Source organism: Phyllobates terribilis, unplaced genomic scaffold (genome assembly GCF_046119375.1).
Source record: "Phyllobates terribilis strain yellow unplaced genomic scaffold, ASM4611937v1 Scaffold_1__5_contigs__length_1240528914, whole genome shotgun sequence".
Lineage (NCBI taxonomy): Eukaryota > Metazoa > Chordata > Amphibia > Anura > Dendrobatidae > Phyllobates > Phyllobates terribilis.
Window position 1 is genome coordinate 536,667,308 of NW_027362761.1, and position 18,056 is coordinate 536,685,363.

Sequence of the window (18,056 nt, forward strand, 5' to 3'; positions counted from 1 at the left end):
AATACAATTTTGCATGCGCACAGTTTTCACCCACCCCGTGTCCTAAAAGCCATTCCAGTAGGAGAAATTACTAGAGCTAGGAGGAATTGTAGTGACTCCATTTCCTTCTCAAAAGATTGTACCACCATTAATTCTAGACTATCATGTAGAAATGATCCAAAATGGACCTTAGATAGAGCAGGAAAAATAGTAGATAGTAAATCTAGAAGCAATCTCATTACTAAAAGGAACCACCACAATAACACCAGCTCTAATATTCCAACATTAGTTCTCACCTACAATACTCACTTTTCTGCAATATCTAATATAGTAAAACGCAACATAGATATTCTGAGAGAGGATTCAGTCATGGATGCAATATTAAAGGACGGAATTAGGGTAGTTCCACGTAGAGCAGCAACAATAGGCAACAAAATCTCTCCCAAGTTTATACAGAGGAAAGCCCATCAAAACGACTGGTAACTGGCTATCAACTAGTGGCTACCATAAGTGTGGTTTCACAAACTGCAAATCATGTCTGGTTTCATCAAAAAAATTAACATTTACGGATAAAAATAGTTCCAAGGTAAATCCAATAAAAGGGTTTCTGAATTGTAACACTGATTATGTTATTTACATGATTGAGTGCACTATTCGTAATCTAAAATATATCGGATCAACTACTAGGAAATTTAAAGTACGGCTGAGGGAACATTTATATGATATTTCCCATCAATCTAATCGTAGTATGTCTGGTGCTTCCAGACATTTTATTAATTGTCATAATAAATGCACTAAAGGCTTATTAGCTTATGCTATAGAACATGTTCCCCGCCACACCCGTGGCGGAGACACACAAAATACTCTCAGAAATAGGGAGGCGTTTTGGATTTTTGTACTGGATACTAGAATTCCCTCAGGCTTAATCTATAGAAAAGAGTTCTTGTTACATTATTGACTTGGTGTCTCATTCTTGTTTTTAAAATTCGCGTTGCTTTTTAATTCACCACTCTTACAAAAAAATATATATATATTTTTTTTTCTGTTATCTTGGGTTGTTACACACCTGCAGCACCTTTTCTTGATTAGTTCCAGCATAAGAAGGGTTCCTCCCCTTATGTCTGACACTTATTCATACCAAGTTTAAGAGTGGTCTTCGCTCGAAACGCGTCTGGTAGCGCACCCCTCCTTGGTGCCCCTGTGTTTCCCTTCTAGTATTGTTCTTCCACCAGCTGGAGTTACATTATCGCCATCTGGATATTTTTAAAAAATTCTAAATAAAAGACATTTGTTTTTACTATTGGAGTCTGTGGAGCTGGATCATCGTTTTTCCTATTACCAAAGTACTTAAAAACCTTGAACTCCATATTTCAACTCCTGTTTTTTAACTCTACTTGTTTCCAAGCCACTAATTTGAGCAAGCCTCAGAATGAGCAACTACAAAATTCACAATTTTGCTGAACTCTGGTTAATACCTTTCTCTCTCCTAATCAGCTGGTGTCCTGCTGCATTCATTCCTTTTATGTTTCGTGCGTCTCGTACTTTCCTCGCAGTGCTAAACCTCCATAAATTCCTGTACATTCTGTAAAATTGCTAGAATTTTCCTAGTGTTTACAAAATTACATTTCATCTTGGTGGTTTTTTTTTTTAAGATGGAGAAGCTTGTACAGATTACTATGATTTTAATTAGCATTTTATAGATATGAACATGGAAGTTCATGGTGCTTGCAGAAAACAATGAGTTAACCAGCAGCAAATGGAAGTAATGTGGTCAGACTCTAATAACAGTTCATGATGTTTATCGCAAATGATGGGTTAACCAGAAGCAGATGCAAATGATCCCATAAGTTTGAGAAGATTATGGCCACAGAAGATACAGAACTGAAGCAATCTCCAAACAGCAATTGAACATATTAAAGAGTCAAAACAGGAATATGTCAAATTAGGCCCAGCTCAGCTGAAACAGGCAGGTTACTCAGATTTTCTATGATAAAGGATTGTTTTTCCTTCAATTTTAATTGCATAAAGTGTGTTACTAGTCTCAGTCTAAGGGAAGAGTGAGACGGCCATATAACTCGGAAGAGGATTGCAACGCATGCTCGGACTGGCCGTTGGCTCTCCCGACCTGAGCATGACAGCACGTATTTCTATGTAGCTGTCAAGCTTGGGTCAGGAGAGCTGACGGCCAGTCCTAGTATTGCGTTGCGATCCTAATCCGAGTTATACAGCCATGTTCCCCTTCCCTAATGTATACTAAGTAAGCTCCAGCTGACAGCATCACTATGACATGCACGTAGTACATAGTTAGCATTGTTGGTTGTTGTCACCAGTAGCTACAGAAGTCCAGACGATTCAAACTTGCAGCCAACGTATTTTGGAAAAAAAGTTTCCTTCATCAGGATTATGCTTTTTCTCTCATTTGGCTCTTTATGCTGCTATCCCTCAATGTTTTCAAATCCTCTCTCTAATCCTCTTCTATTTTTTTGCAATTTCTCTGAGCATTGAACAAGCTGACATTGGGGTGAATATGATGGTATGTCCACTCCTGTAAAAACTGTCAACTGTCTTGAATGTTTCTACTTGTAATAAAAACTTTTTCATTGTAACTTGAGGAAGGATGAACTCTATATTGTTTGGAATTATGACCCTTCCTTGATTGATGGGTAAAAACAATTTCTTCTCTAAAACCAAGATGCTTTTCCTACTTGGCAATGTGTTAGGATATGCCGTAACTTGCTGTTGAACAATTAAGGGCACGCGATTAATAGATCCAGTCTGTTACTTACCCTATTAGTTTCTATGGAAGCAGTAAGGGTGTACTTGATTTTTCATATACACATGTTTTATACATCTCAAGAACAGGACCCGTGCCACTATTAACAGTCATCAGCATGCTATGGGCCCTGTTCTCAAGATAGATGCAGGTATTATTAGTGGGACCTGCATCTTCTACACAGTTTCCTTTGTATTTCTTGTGGTCTAGAAAGATGAAAATCACAATTCAGTGTATGCCTGATGCATCAACGCATGGACTTTACAAAACCTATGGAGACGTCGTGAATTGATGAAGTTCAGCCTCTATGAATTGGACTTTTTCCAACACATCCCACAGGTGGAGAATTTTGAAGCAAAATCTACAGCTTGCGCAAACTTTTTCTAAACAATTTTTGCAGTATGGCATGAATATTACCTGCTGGAAGAGGTAACTGCTATTAAGGAATATCTCTGCCATGAAGAGATGTGATAAGTCTGCAATAATTTTTAGATCATAGAATGTTAGAGTTGGAAAGAAAATCCAGGGTCATCGTGTCCAACCTCCTGCTCAATGCAGGATTCACGAAACCATCTCAGACAGATATCTGTCCAGCCTCTGTTTGAAGACTTCCATTGAAGAACTCACCACCTCTCGTGGCAGCCTGTTCCACTCATCGATCACCCTATCAAAAAGATTTTCTAATATCTAGTCTATATCTTCTCCCCTTCAGTTTCATTTCATTGCTTCTCGTATTTCCATGTGCGAATGAGAATAAAGATGATCCCTCTATACTGTGACATCCCTGACATCTATTAAGTCTCCTCTTAGCCTTCTTTTTTGCAAGCTAAACATTTCCAGATCCTTTAACCGTTCCTCGTAGGACATACTTTGCAGTCCGTTCACCATCCTGGTAACTCTTGTCTGAACTTGCTGCAGTTTTTCAATATCTTTTTTAAAATGTGGCACCCAGAACTGGACACAATATTTCAGATGAGGTCTGACCAAAGAGGAGTAGATAGTGAAACCAAAGATTTCACAACAGAACATTGTGCCATCACACTGCCTCCACTACAGTCACGCCAGGTGTGGTAAAGACTTAGCGCAACACAGAGGGAAGAGGGAAAGGGAGCCCAGACACTAGGGAAAAGGGGGAAGTGGAGACCTCCTAGTCTGGTCTAGCGTCGCCCTGTCTCAACTATCGTCTCTATATTGCCTCCTCAGCAATCGCCGCACGAGTGCCTCGCCCTGTCTTTCCCTGACTTATGGCTAAGGCTAGGGATGGGAGGAGATGAGCACTAGTCGAGCTCCACTAAACTCTATAGAGAACAAGGGTAGACAAACAGGGGGAAATTGCTTAGCTTTAGACGACTCCAAATGTGCACACGGCACAAGCTCCAGAGAGGATGAAGTACTGCTCTTGCTAAGCCTCACAAGTAGAAATGAATATAGCCGGCACCTCCCTCTCAGACACACCAGGCATTTATACACCCAGGCCAGTGAGCTAATAGCCAGAGGGAGGTAGCCGCTGGGTCCTAAAGACAGCCTCTCATCTCAGAAGATGTCTATAATGCCAAACATGGAGATCTCCTGCAACCAACTGCAGGGCGACTGTCTGTCACCTCTGACACACCCGTGACAACTGGTTTGGCTTCTTCCCATAGTGCTCTTGCTGCCACCTCTTCCCCAGTATGTGATGAACATGCATCTGGTCATCCACATGCTGTAAAAGAAAAATGTGACTCATGAAATCAGGGTGTATTCTTTCATTGCTCCATAGTCCAGTGTTGATGCTGTTGTGCCAACTATAGGTACTAGTGTTGGTAGCAAGTGAATAGCCTAGACATTATGAATGGTCAGAGTTCAGACAAGCTGCATTGCTCTGTATTTACATTTTTCAACAATTCGTGCTACACTATATCTTCTGTAAGATCAGACCAGACAGGCTAGCTTTTGCTTGCCGATTCCTAGATTGTTCTTCCCTGGTTGTCATTTGTCAGGAATTAACCACCTCATCTTGGGAGCAACCTTCTAGACCTGACATTTTGGAGATATTCTGACCCAGTCGTCTATTTATCACAATTTAGCGTTGTCAATGTCACTCAAACCATTACACTTGCCAATTTTTCTAGATTCCAAAAAATCAACTTGAAGAAAGGGCTGTTCACTGGCTGCTTAAAACATTCCATCCTTTAACAGGTGCCTTTGTAATGTGATGATACAATATAATCAATGTTTTTCATTTCACTGTCAGTGGTTTTTCTGCTATGGCTGATTAGTCTATATAATCAAAGTTACACGGAGAAATGCAGAGCTCTCAGACATTTGCTTCCCTTTAGACAGGACATAATAAAATTCTCTTGACTTTTAATCACTACAATGGATACCCACTACATACAGATCCATACATACAAAGGAGCAGGCTTTCAGTTGATTTGACAATGGCAGGAGCAATGCTAGTGAGTGAGAGGAAATTCCTGCATCAGATTAAAAAAAATTGATAGAAAATTGCAAAACATGAAAACTAAACAATTTTCAGGACATATATATGATGTGCACACAAATAATTTTTGACATGGTGTGAAAAATTGTTACTCACCTGTCATGGCTCAAGAACTGGCCCTTGATTATTTTCCCTAAGGCCAGTTCCCAAGGGAAAATTCCATGCTGGGTTACTGCTGTGACTGGACAGCTGCCTTTGATATCATCACTCAAGGACTTTTAAGGCTGACTAAGACAGCTCTGTGCTGAGTATTCAGTAAGCTTTGCAATAAGTTCCACATGTACTTCTGGAGTTTGCCTCACCATCCATTTCTCTAAGCTGACTACTAATTTCTACAGAAATTTCCTGCTTGTTTATCAGCTATCCGCATTAACTTCCTGGCTTAGACCTGTCATTAACCATTTGTCTGCTGTAAGCATAAAAAACTCTTATCTACGATACTGGAGCAGTTCATACTAAAACACGGCTGCAACTTTGTGTAATCATCTCTGGAATCAAATGTTCAGTTGCCTGTTCATCACTTACGCCTCCAGTTAACATTTTATTTGCTTTTTGATTATGTCTCTGCCATTGACCTTTTGTCTACTGATAGCATACATCTCTGCCATTAATCATTTGCTTGCTGCAAGTCTTGGACTGACCATACATCTAAAGTTCTTATGTACTGTATATCAACAGCTCTTTGTCTTTTGGACTCCGTTTATATCCCATTTGTCTACTATACCCCGCTGTTCTGATCCTCACTCATCCATGTGCTGTCCGGCAAGGTCTGTCCATTGTACCATTACCGTTGCTCCATGTTGCTAACTTTGACCTTTGGTTTAGCGAATCCACCTCACCAAATGAGCCAATGACAGAGAGGAAGGCAGCAAAAACATGTTTTTCTACAGGTCTTCAGTGGAAGAACAGGTATGCTTTAAGGGTAAGGTATAGGAACATACCTTGAACTGCACTCCCTGTTTAATTCAGGAGAAACTGTACAAATAGGCTCTGTATTTTTTTTGGTAACAATCGGTTCATTTATCATCCGTTTTATCGGATCCTCGGAGAAATGTACAATGAATGTGCATAAATCAGGAAAACAAACAGCGACAAACATCTCTGTGCTTCTCATAAGGCTGAATTATATTGTAAAATATACAGTAGAGATTCATCTACAGAAAGTCTAGTGCTGCTGACTCATTGTAACAACCCAGATACATCATGATTGCTACACATTGTACAGAAAAGCATCATAGAATTTACATCAGTTTACAGGGAACATCTTTTTAAAGCAAAGTCTAGAGGAAAATAAGAAAAATAACCCTCAAGAATTGCGGAGTTCATTTCTATACAGATATACCATTGTAAGATGGACACGTTCCAGTTCCTATTGAAAAGAAAATTCTATTACTTTGCTCTGGAAATCAATAGAAACAGTCAGGAAAATATGTGAAAATATGGCCTACGTTTATACATCAGTGTGAGTGGTCACTGAAAATCACAGTGATGTCCTGCATCGCATCTACAGTACAATATGTGTGGAGCAATTTGGAACACATATTTGTCGATATTATTTATAAATGACACCTAAAGGAGTTGATCATACAAAAAATGGCATTGAAACTGTAATATAACCTGGGGTACTAGGATTACTATCTGTGTCAGACAATAGAATTTGAATGGGGTGATACACCACATGTGCGTCCGCAACTCCATTACAATGGGGGAAACAAGACCCCATGGCGGGACCCTCAGTCATCAAATAAAAATATGTTTTAGTTCTGGAAACACCCATTTTAGAGTTAAATGGGTTGCCTAATTTTCAATTGCACCACTTCTCTGCCTCCAGGCTTCCTGCTCAGAAGGGGCATTGTGCTCCTGAAGATTGACAGTTCAGACCAGCAGCAAATTCATGCTCTTTGTCTGAATGGTTTCCTGTCCAAACTCAAGGCAACAGTGCCTCTGCAGCTTTCAGGAAGAGGTGCAGGGGCTCCAAAACTGGCTAGCTTTAAAGCAGTGCTTACAATCTGTATAATAAAGAACTTTTAAGCAGTGTACTACTTGGCTAGGAGACCATCCTTCTCTGATAGACTGCAGAGGTGACCATTACCCTAGGCAATGAGCAGTAAACTATAGAATTAAAAATTGCACCTTTACTTTTTTACAAGCATTTTATAATTGTAACCATTTACGAAGATCTCTTAAAAAGTAACCAGTTTCTTACCATATTTCTAAAATGCCCTAATTGGTTGTGATCTGGTATAACCAGATACTCCCACTGTTCAAGCCTGAACTTCATTTCAAGGCCCTATGCTGCCCAACCTGTCTGTAGGACTCAAGATGCCATCAGTCCTAAGATTCACCCATGTTACCAACTCCTCAGGGGCAGAACAATGTCAAAACCAATTCAGCAGATACACACAGGCAGGAGAAGTGAACACAGCTGGGGGTCAACCAGGAATGCAGTAGGGTGCATCATCATTTTCTGTAGGTAATTCACGTGCCAATTACTCTAAAGTTTCTTAAGGAAAAATCTCACTTTCAAAAGTATAAATCATTAGAAATTCTATGCAAATACTAAAACAATAGGGAATTTTGGGCGGAGATTTTAGCGCTGAAGATTTCAGAATTACGAATGCAGCTCTGCAGCACAATACAGTCTGTAACTCAATATAAGATACATAATGTAATACATTTCCAAAATAGCTTTTTCTGTACTTTAGGCTCTACTCACACTGAGTCCATAAAGTAAAGTGTTTGAAATATATGTCAAGAATACTTTTTTCCTTTTTATAATAGACATCAATGACAGATGTAAAAGTTTATAGGCAAAACTGTAGCATACACCAAATGTTATGCTGAAAGCAGTGTAAATAGAGCCTTACTTCTATATATATAAATTGTAAATTTGTGTTCTGCGGTGGACATGCGCTTCGATGTAAATGATAAATTATGTTTTTACATTACGCATTTATGCAACTTGTAAACTAATATTCCACTCGCTCATTCGGTGGAATGCAAATAATGTAAAGTAATTCAAAATAGACCTTTTAATACTAGTAGAAAGGTCAGTGTCAGGCAGCTGCTGCAAAGGATTGTAAAATCTTGGGATCCATAACAGCACAAACGCACACAATACAAATAGTTTATGTCTAACATATGTTGTGAGCATGTCATTTACATGGTCACTTATGGGTGAAAACATTGATTTATCCCATTTAAAGGATTTAAGATTTGGTATTCATCAATTCTTCCATTCTCATGGCTTAATGCTTTTTAAATAATGTAATGGGATTTTTTTTTATACTTTGTACTTCTGTTCCCAACTTCAATATACAATAATAATTAATGGTTTTTGAGAAAATCAAAAGTGATAAAATATTACATAAAAAGGTCTAGTATAGACCCTCAAACTTTGCAGGTAGGTAAGTAAAGTCTACTGTACATACTCACAAGAACACATCCATCTAGGATATCATATAACATGATACTGGCACCCTAATACCTAACAATACATTCCATCATCCATCAATTTGCCTTTCAAAAGACATTTGTCTGATTGTCTCCAAATTTTGGCTTTTAATTTATATCTTTTCATGTTGTGACATGCTTTAAAAAAATTACTTTCTGACTTGCTAAGCAAAAAAATGCAAAGAACGTTTACGCAATACATTTGCCAGAAGGAAATTTCTTAGAGCTCCACTTTGTCTATAGACGAGTTCTTTTTTAACAGCATTCCGTGTGGTCAAACAGGGTATTACAAGTAGAATCTCCATTGAAAAATTCAGATGTTTTTTAAATCCAGGTCTACTACATTGATTTAACCAAATGATATGTTTTAACCTACCTTTCTATTTATGAGGAGCCTCTCAATTTTGATATAGGCTAAAATGGTGCAGAGTTAAGATATTTTTCCTATAGATTAATTATATAATGGCAGATAATCTCACCAAATGAATAATGGTTCAACTACAATCTCATAATAAAACCTTGAAGGTATCTAAAAGTGTTTGAACAAACTATTGTGAACTTGAAAAACATTTTTCTGCAAGACAAATGGTTTCATGACTCAAAAGTTATACCCAAAGGCCATGAATCAGCCTTCATTGGCACATTCTCGACACTGGTCCTTACCAAGCTAGGACTTTGTGGTCTCTACGTCCTTCCTCTCAAGAGTAAATAAATAATTAGTGAGATACATTGGTTTTGAGGTCCAAGCTGTAGTAGGGGTGACATTGCTGCATGAGATCCTTCAGGGTGTGGAGCCAATATCAACAGTAAGAACGTCCAGGTGGTCAATTATTAAAAATATAAAGTCATTTGTAAAAGGGCTCATTGGGGAAGACATCTATGGATAGGGCTAATGTAACTGGAGTGTTAGCGCAGCTACAAAGTGGCATCTTCCAGTAGCCAAAAATCCATCTTTCTTCTTCCGGTGACTCATGCAGTCGGCAGTTGTCGGGGACTTGTTAGTCAACTCTGTTGACCCGGTCAGAGTTCCTGCTGGTTTAGATTGATGGCTTCAGGTGGATAGCAGAACTGTTTGGTCGTGCAGCAAGAATATAAAGAACATTCTCCCTCAAGAAGGCATCCCAGTTCACCTGTCTGCAAGAGACATTTCAATTAAAGCAAAAACAAATTGACTGCACTATTAAAATTGTATAAAACTTGCTAACGGGGTTGTACAGTTTACACATCCACTTGACAGGTCGCATGGCCAATGATCACGGTTTGCTGCTGCAACATCTCAGCCTGATGTAAGTGAATGGGACACAATGTAAAGCGACAAGCAAGTTGCAAAAATTTGGAAGTAGTTGGATTTTAGGTAACTTGCTTGCTGCGGTCTCAGTACTGTGCGGGTAGCAATGCGATCCTATTCATTTGCATTATGCTGCAATGCAGCAACAGCGTGCAGTGATCTTTAGCAGCACGGTCTGGCTGGGGACCAAACGTAAGGTGTAGATCAGCCTAAACAGAAAAAGGAAGGCTGTTTTTTTTTTTTTTCTAGAAACAAGGCCACTTTTGTCCAAAAGCTATTTCTGCTACTCAAGTAAGCGGAGGGTGACACAATTCAGAGAAATGGTGCAGCTCAAGTAAAATCTTAAAAAAAAGCATAGTTTTCCTATACAGGAAGTCAGCTTGGGGGATGTTAAATGTATACTTCTTGGGCATAATTTAGGCCCACAGGGGTCTGAGGACACATTTGTCATATGAAAATATGTGTATAAGGGCATACTTAAATCTGTGGATGTTGGTAATTCATCTGACTGTCTTTGGTAGTGCATTCGAGAAAAATGGTGCAGCTCAAGAGAAGTCTTGTAGTTGAGAGTTAAAAAAAAAGCATAGCTTTCTTATATAGAAAGTCAGCTTGGGGGATATTAAATGTATACTTCTTGGGCATAATTTAGGCCCACAAGGGTCTGAGGACACATTTGTCATATGAAAAGATGTTTATAAGGGCATACTTAAATCTGTGGATGTTGGTAATTCATCTGACTGTGTTTGGTAGTGCATTTGAAAAAAATGGTGCAGCTAAAGAAAAGTCTTGGAGAAGGAAAATGGCAATGCTTTACTATACAGTAAATCAGCCTGTCAGATATTATACAAATAGTCCATGGGCTTCAGTTAGGCCCGCTGGGTTACGAGGACACATTTGTCACATGTCTTGGGAACATTCCCACAGTGTCTATCAATCTATATTTCTTCCTCTTTCTCAGCTTTGATAAAGACGTTTCTCTTTTATGTTGACAATTATCATTTTATTTTATGGTTTTATCTTGGCTGCCAAATCTGGCAATGTTCTCAGCTCAAGTTGTAATTTCCGTCAGGCAGATTTTTATTAGATGTATAATTTAGGCGTAGTAAGGTCTTTAAACATTTTAACACACGGTAATAAATTAAGGCTGAGTCGTACACTGCAACCAGACACAGTAATTACAGTGAAAAGTAACAAAACTGGTGAAAATTAGATGTTAAATGTTATTTAATGATACTGGATCTTCGGAAATAATTTATGGGAATGCAGCGGGAATTTGTCCTGTGATTTATGGGCTCTGTAGAAACTACTCTGCTAAATCCTTCTATATAAATGACTAATTCATGCCCATTTCGGTACAATTATTAAAGGCAATCTGTCAACAGGTTTTTGTTATGTAATCTGACAGCAGCATGATGTAGGGACAGAGACCCAGATTCCAGTGATTTGTCACTTACTGGGTGCATCAGTTGTGATAGAATCACAGTTTTCTCTGCAGCAGATCTAGCAGAGCTCGGAATGCTGAGACCTGTATAACCCCGCCCACACCACTGATTGGCTGCTTTCTGTTTACTGTATAGTGATAAGACAACTGTAATCTGTGGTGAGGGCTGGGTTGGATTAGGAGGCACGAGACACTTAGTCCTGTAATGATAATCTCCTGCTGATAAAACATTGCCTGTATTGAAACAGCAACACACAGCCTAGTAAGTGACACATCCCTGGAATCAGGGTCTCAGCCCCTACATCTTCCTGCTCTCAGACTACATAGCAAGAACCTGTTGACAGATTCCCTTTAAAGCAAATAAGGAATAGACAGAAGGATACCATTATTAGATGTCCACCAGAATGGGAACATCATTTTTTGATGATTTGTTATCCTATGCTCTCACAATTAAAAGCACAGCTTAGCAGGATACACGTAGTTTTTATGGGTACGGAAAGTATTCAGACCCTTTTACATTTTTCACTCTTTGTTTCATTGCAGCCATTTGGTAAATTCTAAAAAGTTCATTTATTTCTCATTAAAGTACACTCTGCACCCCATCTTGACTGAAAAAAAACAGAAATGTAGAAATTTTTGTAAATTTATTAAAAAAGACAAACTGATATATCACATGGTCATAAGTATTCAGACCCCTTGCTCAGTATTGAGTAGAAGCACCCTTTTGAGCTAGTACAGCCTTGAGTCTTCTTGGAAAAGTTTTTCACACCTGGATTTGGGGATCCTCTGCCATTCTCCCTTGCAGATCCACTCCAGTTCCGTCAGGTTGGATGGTGAACGTTGGTGGACAGCCATTTTCAGGTCTCTCCAGAGATTCTCAATTGGGTTTAGGTCAGGGCTCTGGCTGGGCCAGTTCAGAATGGTCACAGAGTTGTTCTGAAGCCACTCCTTTGTTATTTTAGCTATGTGCTCAGTGTCATTGTCTTGTTGGAAGGTGAACCTTCGGCCAAGTGTGAGGTCAAGAGCACTCGGGAAGAGGTTTTCATCCAGGATATCTCTGTACTTGGCCGCATTCATCTTTCCTTCAATTGCAACCAGTCGTCCTATCCCTGCAGCTGAAAAACACCCCCATAGCATGATGCTGCCACCACCATGTTTCACTGTTGGGATTGTATTGGGCAGGTGATGAGCAGTGCCTGGTTTTCTCCATACATACCACTTAGAATTATCACCAAAAAGTTTTATCTTCGTCTCATTAGACCAGAGAATCTTATTTCTCATAGTCTGGGAGTCCTTCATGTTTTTTTGAGCAAACTCTATCTGGGCTTTCATATGTCTTGCACTGAGGAGAGGCTTCCGTCGGGCCACTCTGCCATAAAGGCCTGACTGGTGGAGGGCTGCAGTGATAGTTGACTTTGTGGAACTTTCTCCCATCTCCCTACTGCATCTCTGGAGCTCAGCCACAGAGACCTTGGGGTTCTTCTTTACCTCTCTCACAAAGGCTCTTCTCCCACGATTGCTCAGTTTGGCTGGACGGCCAGGTCTAGGAAGACTTCTGGTGGTCCCAAACTTCTTACATTTAAGGATTATGGAGGCCACTGTGCTCTTAGGAACCTTGAGTAATGCAGAAATTATTTGGTATCCTTGGCCAATTCTGTCTCTGAGCTCCTTGGGCAGTTCCTTTGAGCTCATGATTCTCATTTGGTCTGACGTGCACTGTGAGCTGTGAGGGAGTCACAAAAACACTGAACTTCAGGAGGGCAAAGTTTGATGAGCTAAGAGATGCCCTTCACCTTATAGACTGGGATAGTATCTTTATTAATAGGAGCACGGATAGAAAATGGGAAATTTTCAAAACAGTCCTACATAGTCACTGTAGAAGGTACATACCTTATGGGAATAAAAGGGCTAGGAATAGGAGGAAGCCAATGTGGCTAAATAAGGAAGTCAAGAGGGCAATGAAAAACAAAAAAAGGGCTTTTGGTAAACTTAAACAAGAAGGCAGCGAGGAAGCGCTAATATCTTATAGGGAAAAAAACAAAATCTGTAAGAAACAAATAAGAATAGCAAAAGAGGAGACAGAGAGACTAATTGCCAAGGAAAGTAAAACGAATCCCAAACTGTTCTTTAACTATATAAACAGTAAAAGGATTAAAACTGATGATGTTGGCCCATTGAAAAATAACCTGGGTAAAATCATAGAGGGCGATGAGGGTAAAGCAAACCTACTCAATAGCTTCTTCTCCACTGTTTTCACAAAAGAAAACAATTTATCGGAGGAAATGCAGAGTGATAAAGTAAACCCTCCGCTAAATATCACCCACCTAACCCAGGAGGAAGTTCAGAAACGCCTAAATAATATCAAAATAGACAAGTCACCAGGCCCAGATGGCATACACCCCCGGGTACTAAAAGAATTAAGTAATGTGATAGACAGGCCGCTGTATCTTATATTCAAGCACTCTTTATGGACAGGGACTGTCCCACTAGACTGGCGCCAAGCAAATGTGGTACCAATATTCAAAAAGGGGTCTAAAAGTGACCCTGGGAACTATAGACCAGAAAGCTTAACGTCTGTTGTGGGTAAATTGTTTGAAGGATTTCTTAGAGATGCTATTGTAGAATATCTTAATGATAATAACTGTCTAACTCCATATCAACATGGATTCATGAGGGATCGCTCCTGCCAAACAAACCTGATCGCCTTCTACGAGGAGGTGAGCTCACAGCTGGACCGGGGAGAGTCAGTGGATGTTGTATACCTTGACTTCTCCAAAGTGTTTGATACCGTGCCACACAAAAGGTTGGTATATAAAATGAGAATGCTTGGTCTGGGGGATAATGTGTGCAAGTGGGTAAATAGCTGGCTGAGTGATATAAAGCAGAGGGTGGTTATCAATGGAGTAAGCTCAGGGTGTGTCAGGGTTACTAGCGGGGTGCCTCAAGGGTCTGTCTTGGGCCCTATATTATTTAATATATTTATTAATGATCTAGTGGAAGGGTTGCATAGTAAAATAGCAATATTTGCAGATGATACTAAACTTTGTAAAGAAGTTAATACAGATGAGCATAGGGCACAGCTACAGGAGGATTTAGATAAATTGGGGAGTTGGGCCAAAAAATGGCAAATGGGGTTCAATGCCGATAAATGTAAGGTCATGCACATGGGAAAGAAAAACAGCAGTCACCCATACATATTAAATGGGAAACCGTTGGGGAAATCTGACATGGAGAAGGACCTGGGCGTCTTGGTTAATAGCAAATTAAATTGGAGTGCCCAGTGTCAGGCAGCAGCTGCGAAGGCAAATAGAGTCATGGCATGCATCAGAAGAGGAATAGGGGCATATGATGAGAACATTGTTCTTCCTCTGTATAAAGTGCTGGTAAGGCCGCACTTAGAATACTGTGCACAGTTCTGGGCTCCGGTGCTCAGGAAAGACATTGGAGCTAGAGAGGGTACAAAGGAGGGCGACTAAGGTAATAAAGGGAATGGAGGGACTAGAATACCCAGAGAGGTTGTCAAAATTAGGCCTATTTACGTTGGAAAAGAGAAGGCTTAGGGGTGACCTCAGAAACATGTATAAATACATCAGGGGGCAGTACAGAGATCTCTCCCATGACCTGTTTATACCAAGGATGGTGACAAAGACGAGGGTGCACACTATGCGTCTGGAGGAAAGGAGGTTCCTGCACCAGCATAGAAGGGGATTCTTTACGGTCAGAGCCGTGAGACTCTGGAACTCTCTGGGAGAGGAAGTGGTGATGTCCAACTCACTTAATGAGTTCAAGAGAGGCCTGGACGCCTTTCTTGAGAACAATAAAATTACATCTTATGCTTAGTTAATTAATCCAGGGATTTAATCTGATTGCCAGATTGGTGTCGGGAAGTGAATTTTTCCTCAATGATGTAAATTGGCCTATACTGCATGGTTTTTTTTTGCCTTCCCCTGGATCAACGCTGCGGAATAGCTGCAGTGCACAAGAAATAGGCTGAACTGGATGGACGCTTGTCTTTTTTCGGCCTTATAAACTATGTAACTATGTAAGGTCTTATATAGACAGGTGTGTGCCTTTCCAAATAAAGTCCTATCAGTTAAAATAAACACAGATGGACTTCAATGAAAGAGTAGAACCATCTCAAGGAGCATTTGACTTAAATATGAATGTCTGAGCAAAGGTTCTGAATACTTATGACCAAGTGATATTTCAGTTTTTCTTTTTTAATAAGTTTGCAAAAATTTCTACATTTCTGTTTTTTTCTGATAGGGTGCAGAGTGTACTTTAATGAGAAAAAAAATGAACTTTTTAGAATTTACCAAATGGCTGCAATGAAACAAAGAGTGAAAAATTTAAAGGGGTCTGAATACTTTCCGTACCCACTGTATATTGGTCTGGAGATTGTGCTGGGACTTCTTGCTGAGAAAGAGGATGAAAGAGCTGCCTTGTTTAAGAGCTGGACACAGAATTGTTTTCAGCAATTATTTTGCATAAAATCCATATGAATAACTCAAAATATGTCAAGATTATTCCTAAAGAATCATAACTAACATCAAGACATGTTGCTCTACATTGTGATCTGAAAAAGGTTGTTCAAAATGTTTCTTATCCTTTGAAACCCGTATAAGATTCTGTGCACACGATATGTATTTGCTGTAGACATTTCAGCACCAAAGTCATGTCTCTTGGCAGGAAAAACTCAGCATAAAGTAAGCTTTTATTTTTGCATGTGTTTTTGATGAGCTTTTTTCCATTCATTTGAACAGGTGAAAAACGCTGATAGAATTGACATGTTGCAGATCTGAAACCGCTTCAAATCTGCAAGAAAAAAATAAGCAGCATGTGCATGAGATTTCAGAAATCTCAATCACTTTTCTGGTACTGTAAACAGTTTTTTTCCCGTCAAAAATGTGCAGAATAAAAAGGGCAAAAAACACAATAAAAACGCAACGTGTGAACAAGCCCTAACACTACTTGTATTTGGAATTGCACTTTGAAGATCCAACCAAACTATTCTTGTATTTTTTTTTGCATAACTCAATACTTGATGGAGGAACGTACAGCCGCTTACACAGTAATAAAAGCTGCTCAACCTGCGTGCAGTATGCCAGTTAGAAAGCCAGACTTACTTGTTCTCATCTGGGTCTGTGGCCAGCGGGCCCTTTTCTTGGCTTTTTCCACTTGTGCTGCTGGCGGGGCTGCTTTCAGACATGGGTCCAACATGGCTTATACTGGAATAATGAGTAAGAACACAACATATTGCAGATTACATGAAGGAATTTGGACTTTCTCATATAAACCTTCATAGAATCCTAGAATGTTAGAGTTGGAAGGGACCTCCATGGTCATCGTGTCCAACCCCCTTTACAATGCAGGATTTACTAAACCATCTCAGACAGATGTCTGTCCAGCCTCTGTTTGAAGACTTCCATTGAAGGGGAACTCACCACCTTTCATGGCCGCCTGTTCCACTCATTGATTGCTCTCACTATCAAAGTTTTTTCCAATATCTAATCTGTATCTTCTCCCATTCAGTTTCATCCCATTGCTTCTTGTGTTTCCATATGCAAATGGGAATAAGGATGATCCCTCTACAGTGTGACAGCGACAGTCCTTCAGATAGTTGTAGACAGCTATTAAGTCTCCTCTCAGTCTTCCTTTTTGCAAGCTACATTCCCAGATCCTTTAACCGTTCCTTGTAGGACATAGTTTGCAGTAAGCTCACCATCCTGGTAGCTCTTCTCTGAACTTGCTCCAGTTTTTCAATGTCTTTTTTAAAATGTTATGCCCATTTTACTCATACACAGGACGATAAAGGAAGACCAACAATGGCCCACAGAGAGGAGACTGTCATTTAAACAATCGACCAAATAATGGCCACCACAAGTAGCACAGACTTTACCAGAGCCATGTGAGGGTTTAGTTAATGAGGTTTTCACTGACATACAGTCACCACACAAACATACCGAAGTGCCCCATTAAATGCCTCCATAACATTGTTATTCATATTCAGTGCCCCCATTATTTGACTCCATAACTAGACTAGTCGGAGGGCTTTCTAAACAAGACCAATATCCTAAATCCATAAGTCCAACTCACTTAATGAGTTCAAGAGAGGCCTGGACGTCTTTCTTGTGAACAATAAAATTACATCTTATGCTTAGTGATAGTTAATTAATCCAGGGATTTAATCTGACTGCCAGATTGGAGTCGGGAAGTGAATTTTTCCTCAATGATGTAAATTGGCCTATACCGCATGGGTTTTTTTTGCCTTCCCCTGGATCAACGCTGCGGAATAGCTGCAGTGCACAAGAAATAGGCTGAACTGGATGGACGCTTGTCTTTTTTCGGCCTTATAAACTATGTAACCATGTAACTATGTAAGCAACTTTATAAACAATGTTCATTAACAATTTTCTTCCATTTTGCTGCCACAGATCGCACGTCCTTTATCTAGTTTAGTGATCTGCAAAAAAAGACTAAAATCTGATTTCCCTGCTCTCCTTTGTCCTTCTCTCAGTGTAAGGGCTCGTGCAGACGACTGTATTTTCAATGTGAGTGCGATCCGACAAAACATCAGATCGCTTTCACACCAATATTGTTCTATGGGACCGCGCACATGTCAGATTTTTTCCTCGAACCA

General features: G+C 39.8%; 1 protein-coding gene across 3 annotated transcripts in view; it reads right to left on the minus strand.

The window, feature by feature from the left end:
* Positions 1–5,330: 5,330 nt before the first annotated feature.
* The window catches only part of PHF24 (PHD finger protein 24), a 179,765-nt gene continuing 167,039 nt past the window's right edge, over positions 5,331–18,056 (minus strand). For all 3 annotated transcript variants that reach the window (XM_073680350.1, XM_073680349.1, XM_073680348.1), the window contains exons 7-8: positions 16,543–16,644; positions 5,331–9,821 (exon numbers count right to left, since the gene is read on the minus strand). In XM_073680350.1, the coding sequence (XP_073536451.1) occupies positions 9,725–9,821; positions 16,543–16,644 (199 nt within the window). In that variant the 3' untranslated portion in view covers positions 5,331–9,724. The remainder of the gene's footprint in view (positions 9,822–16,542; positions 16,645–18,056) is intronic.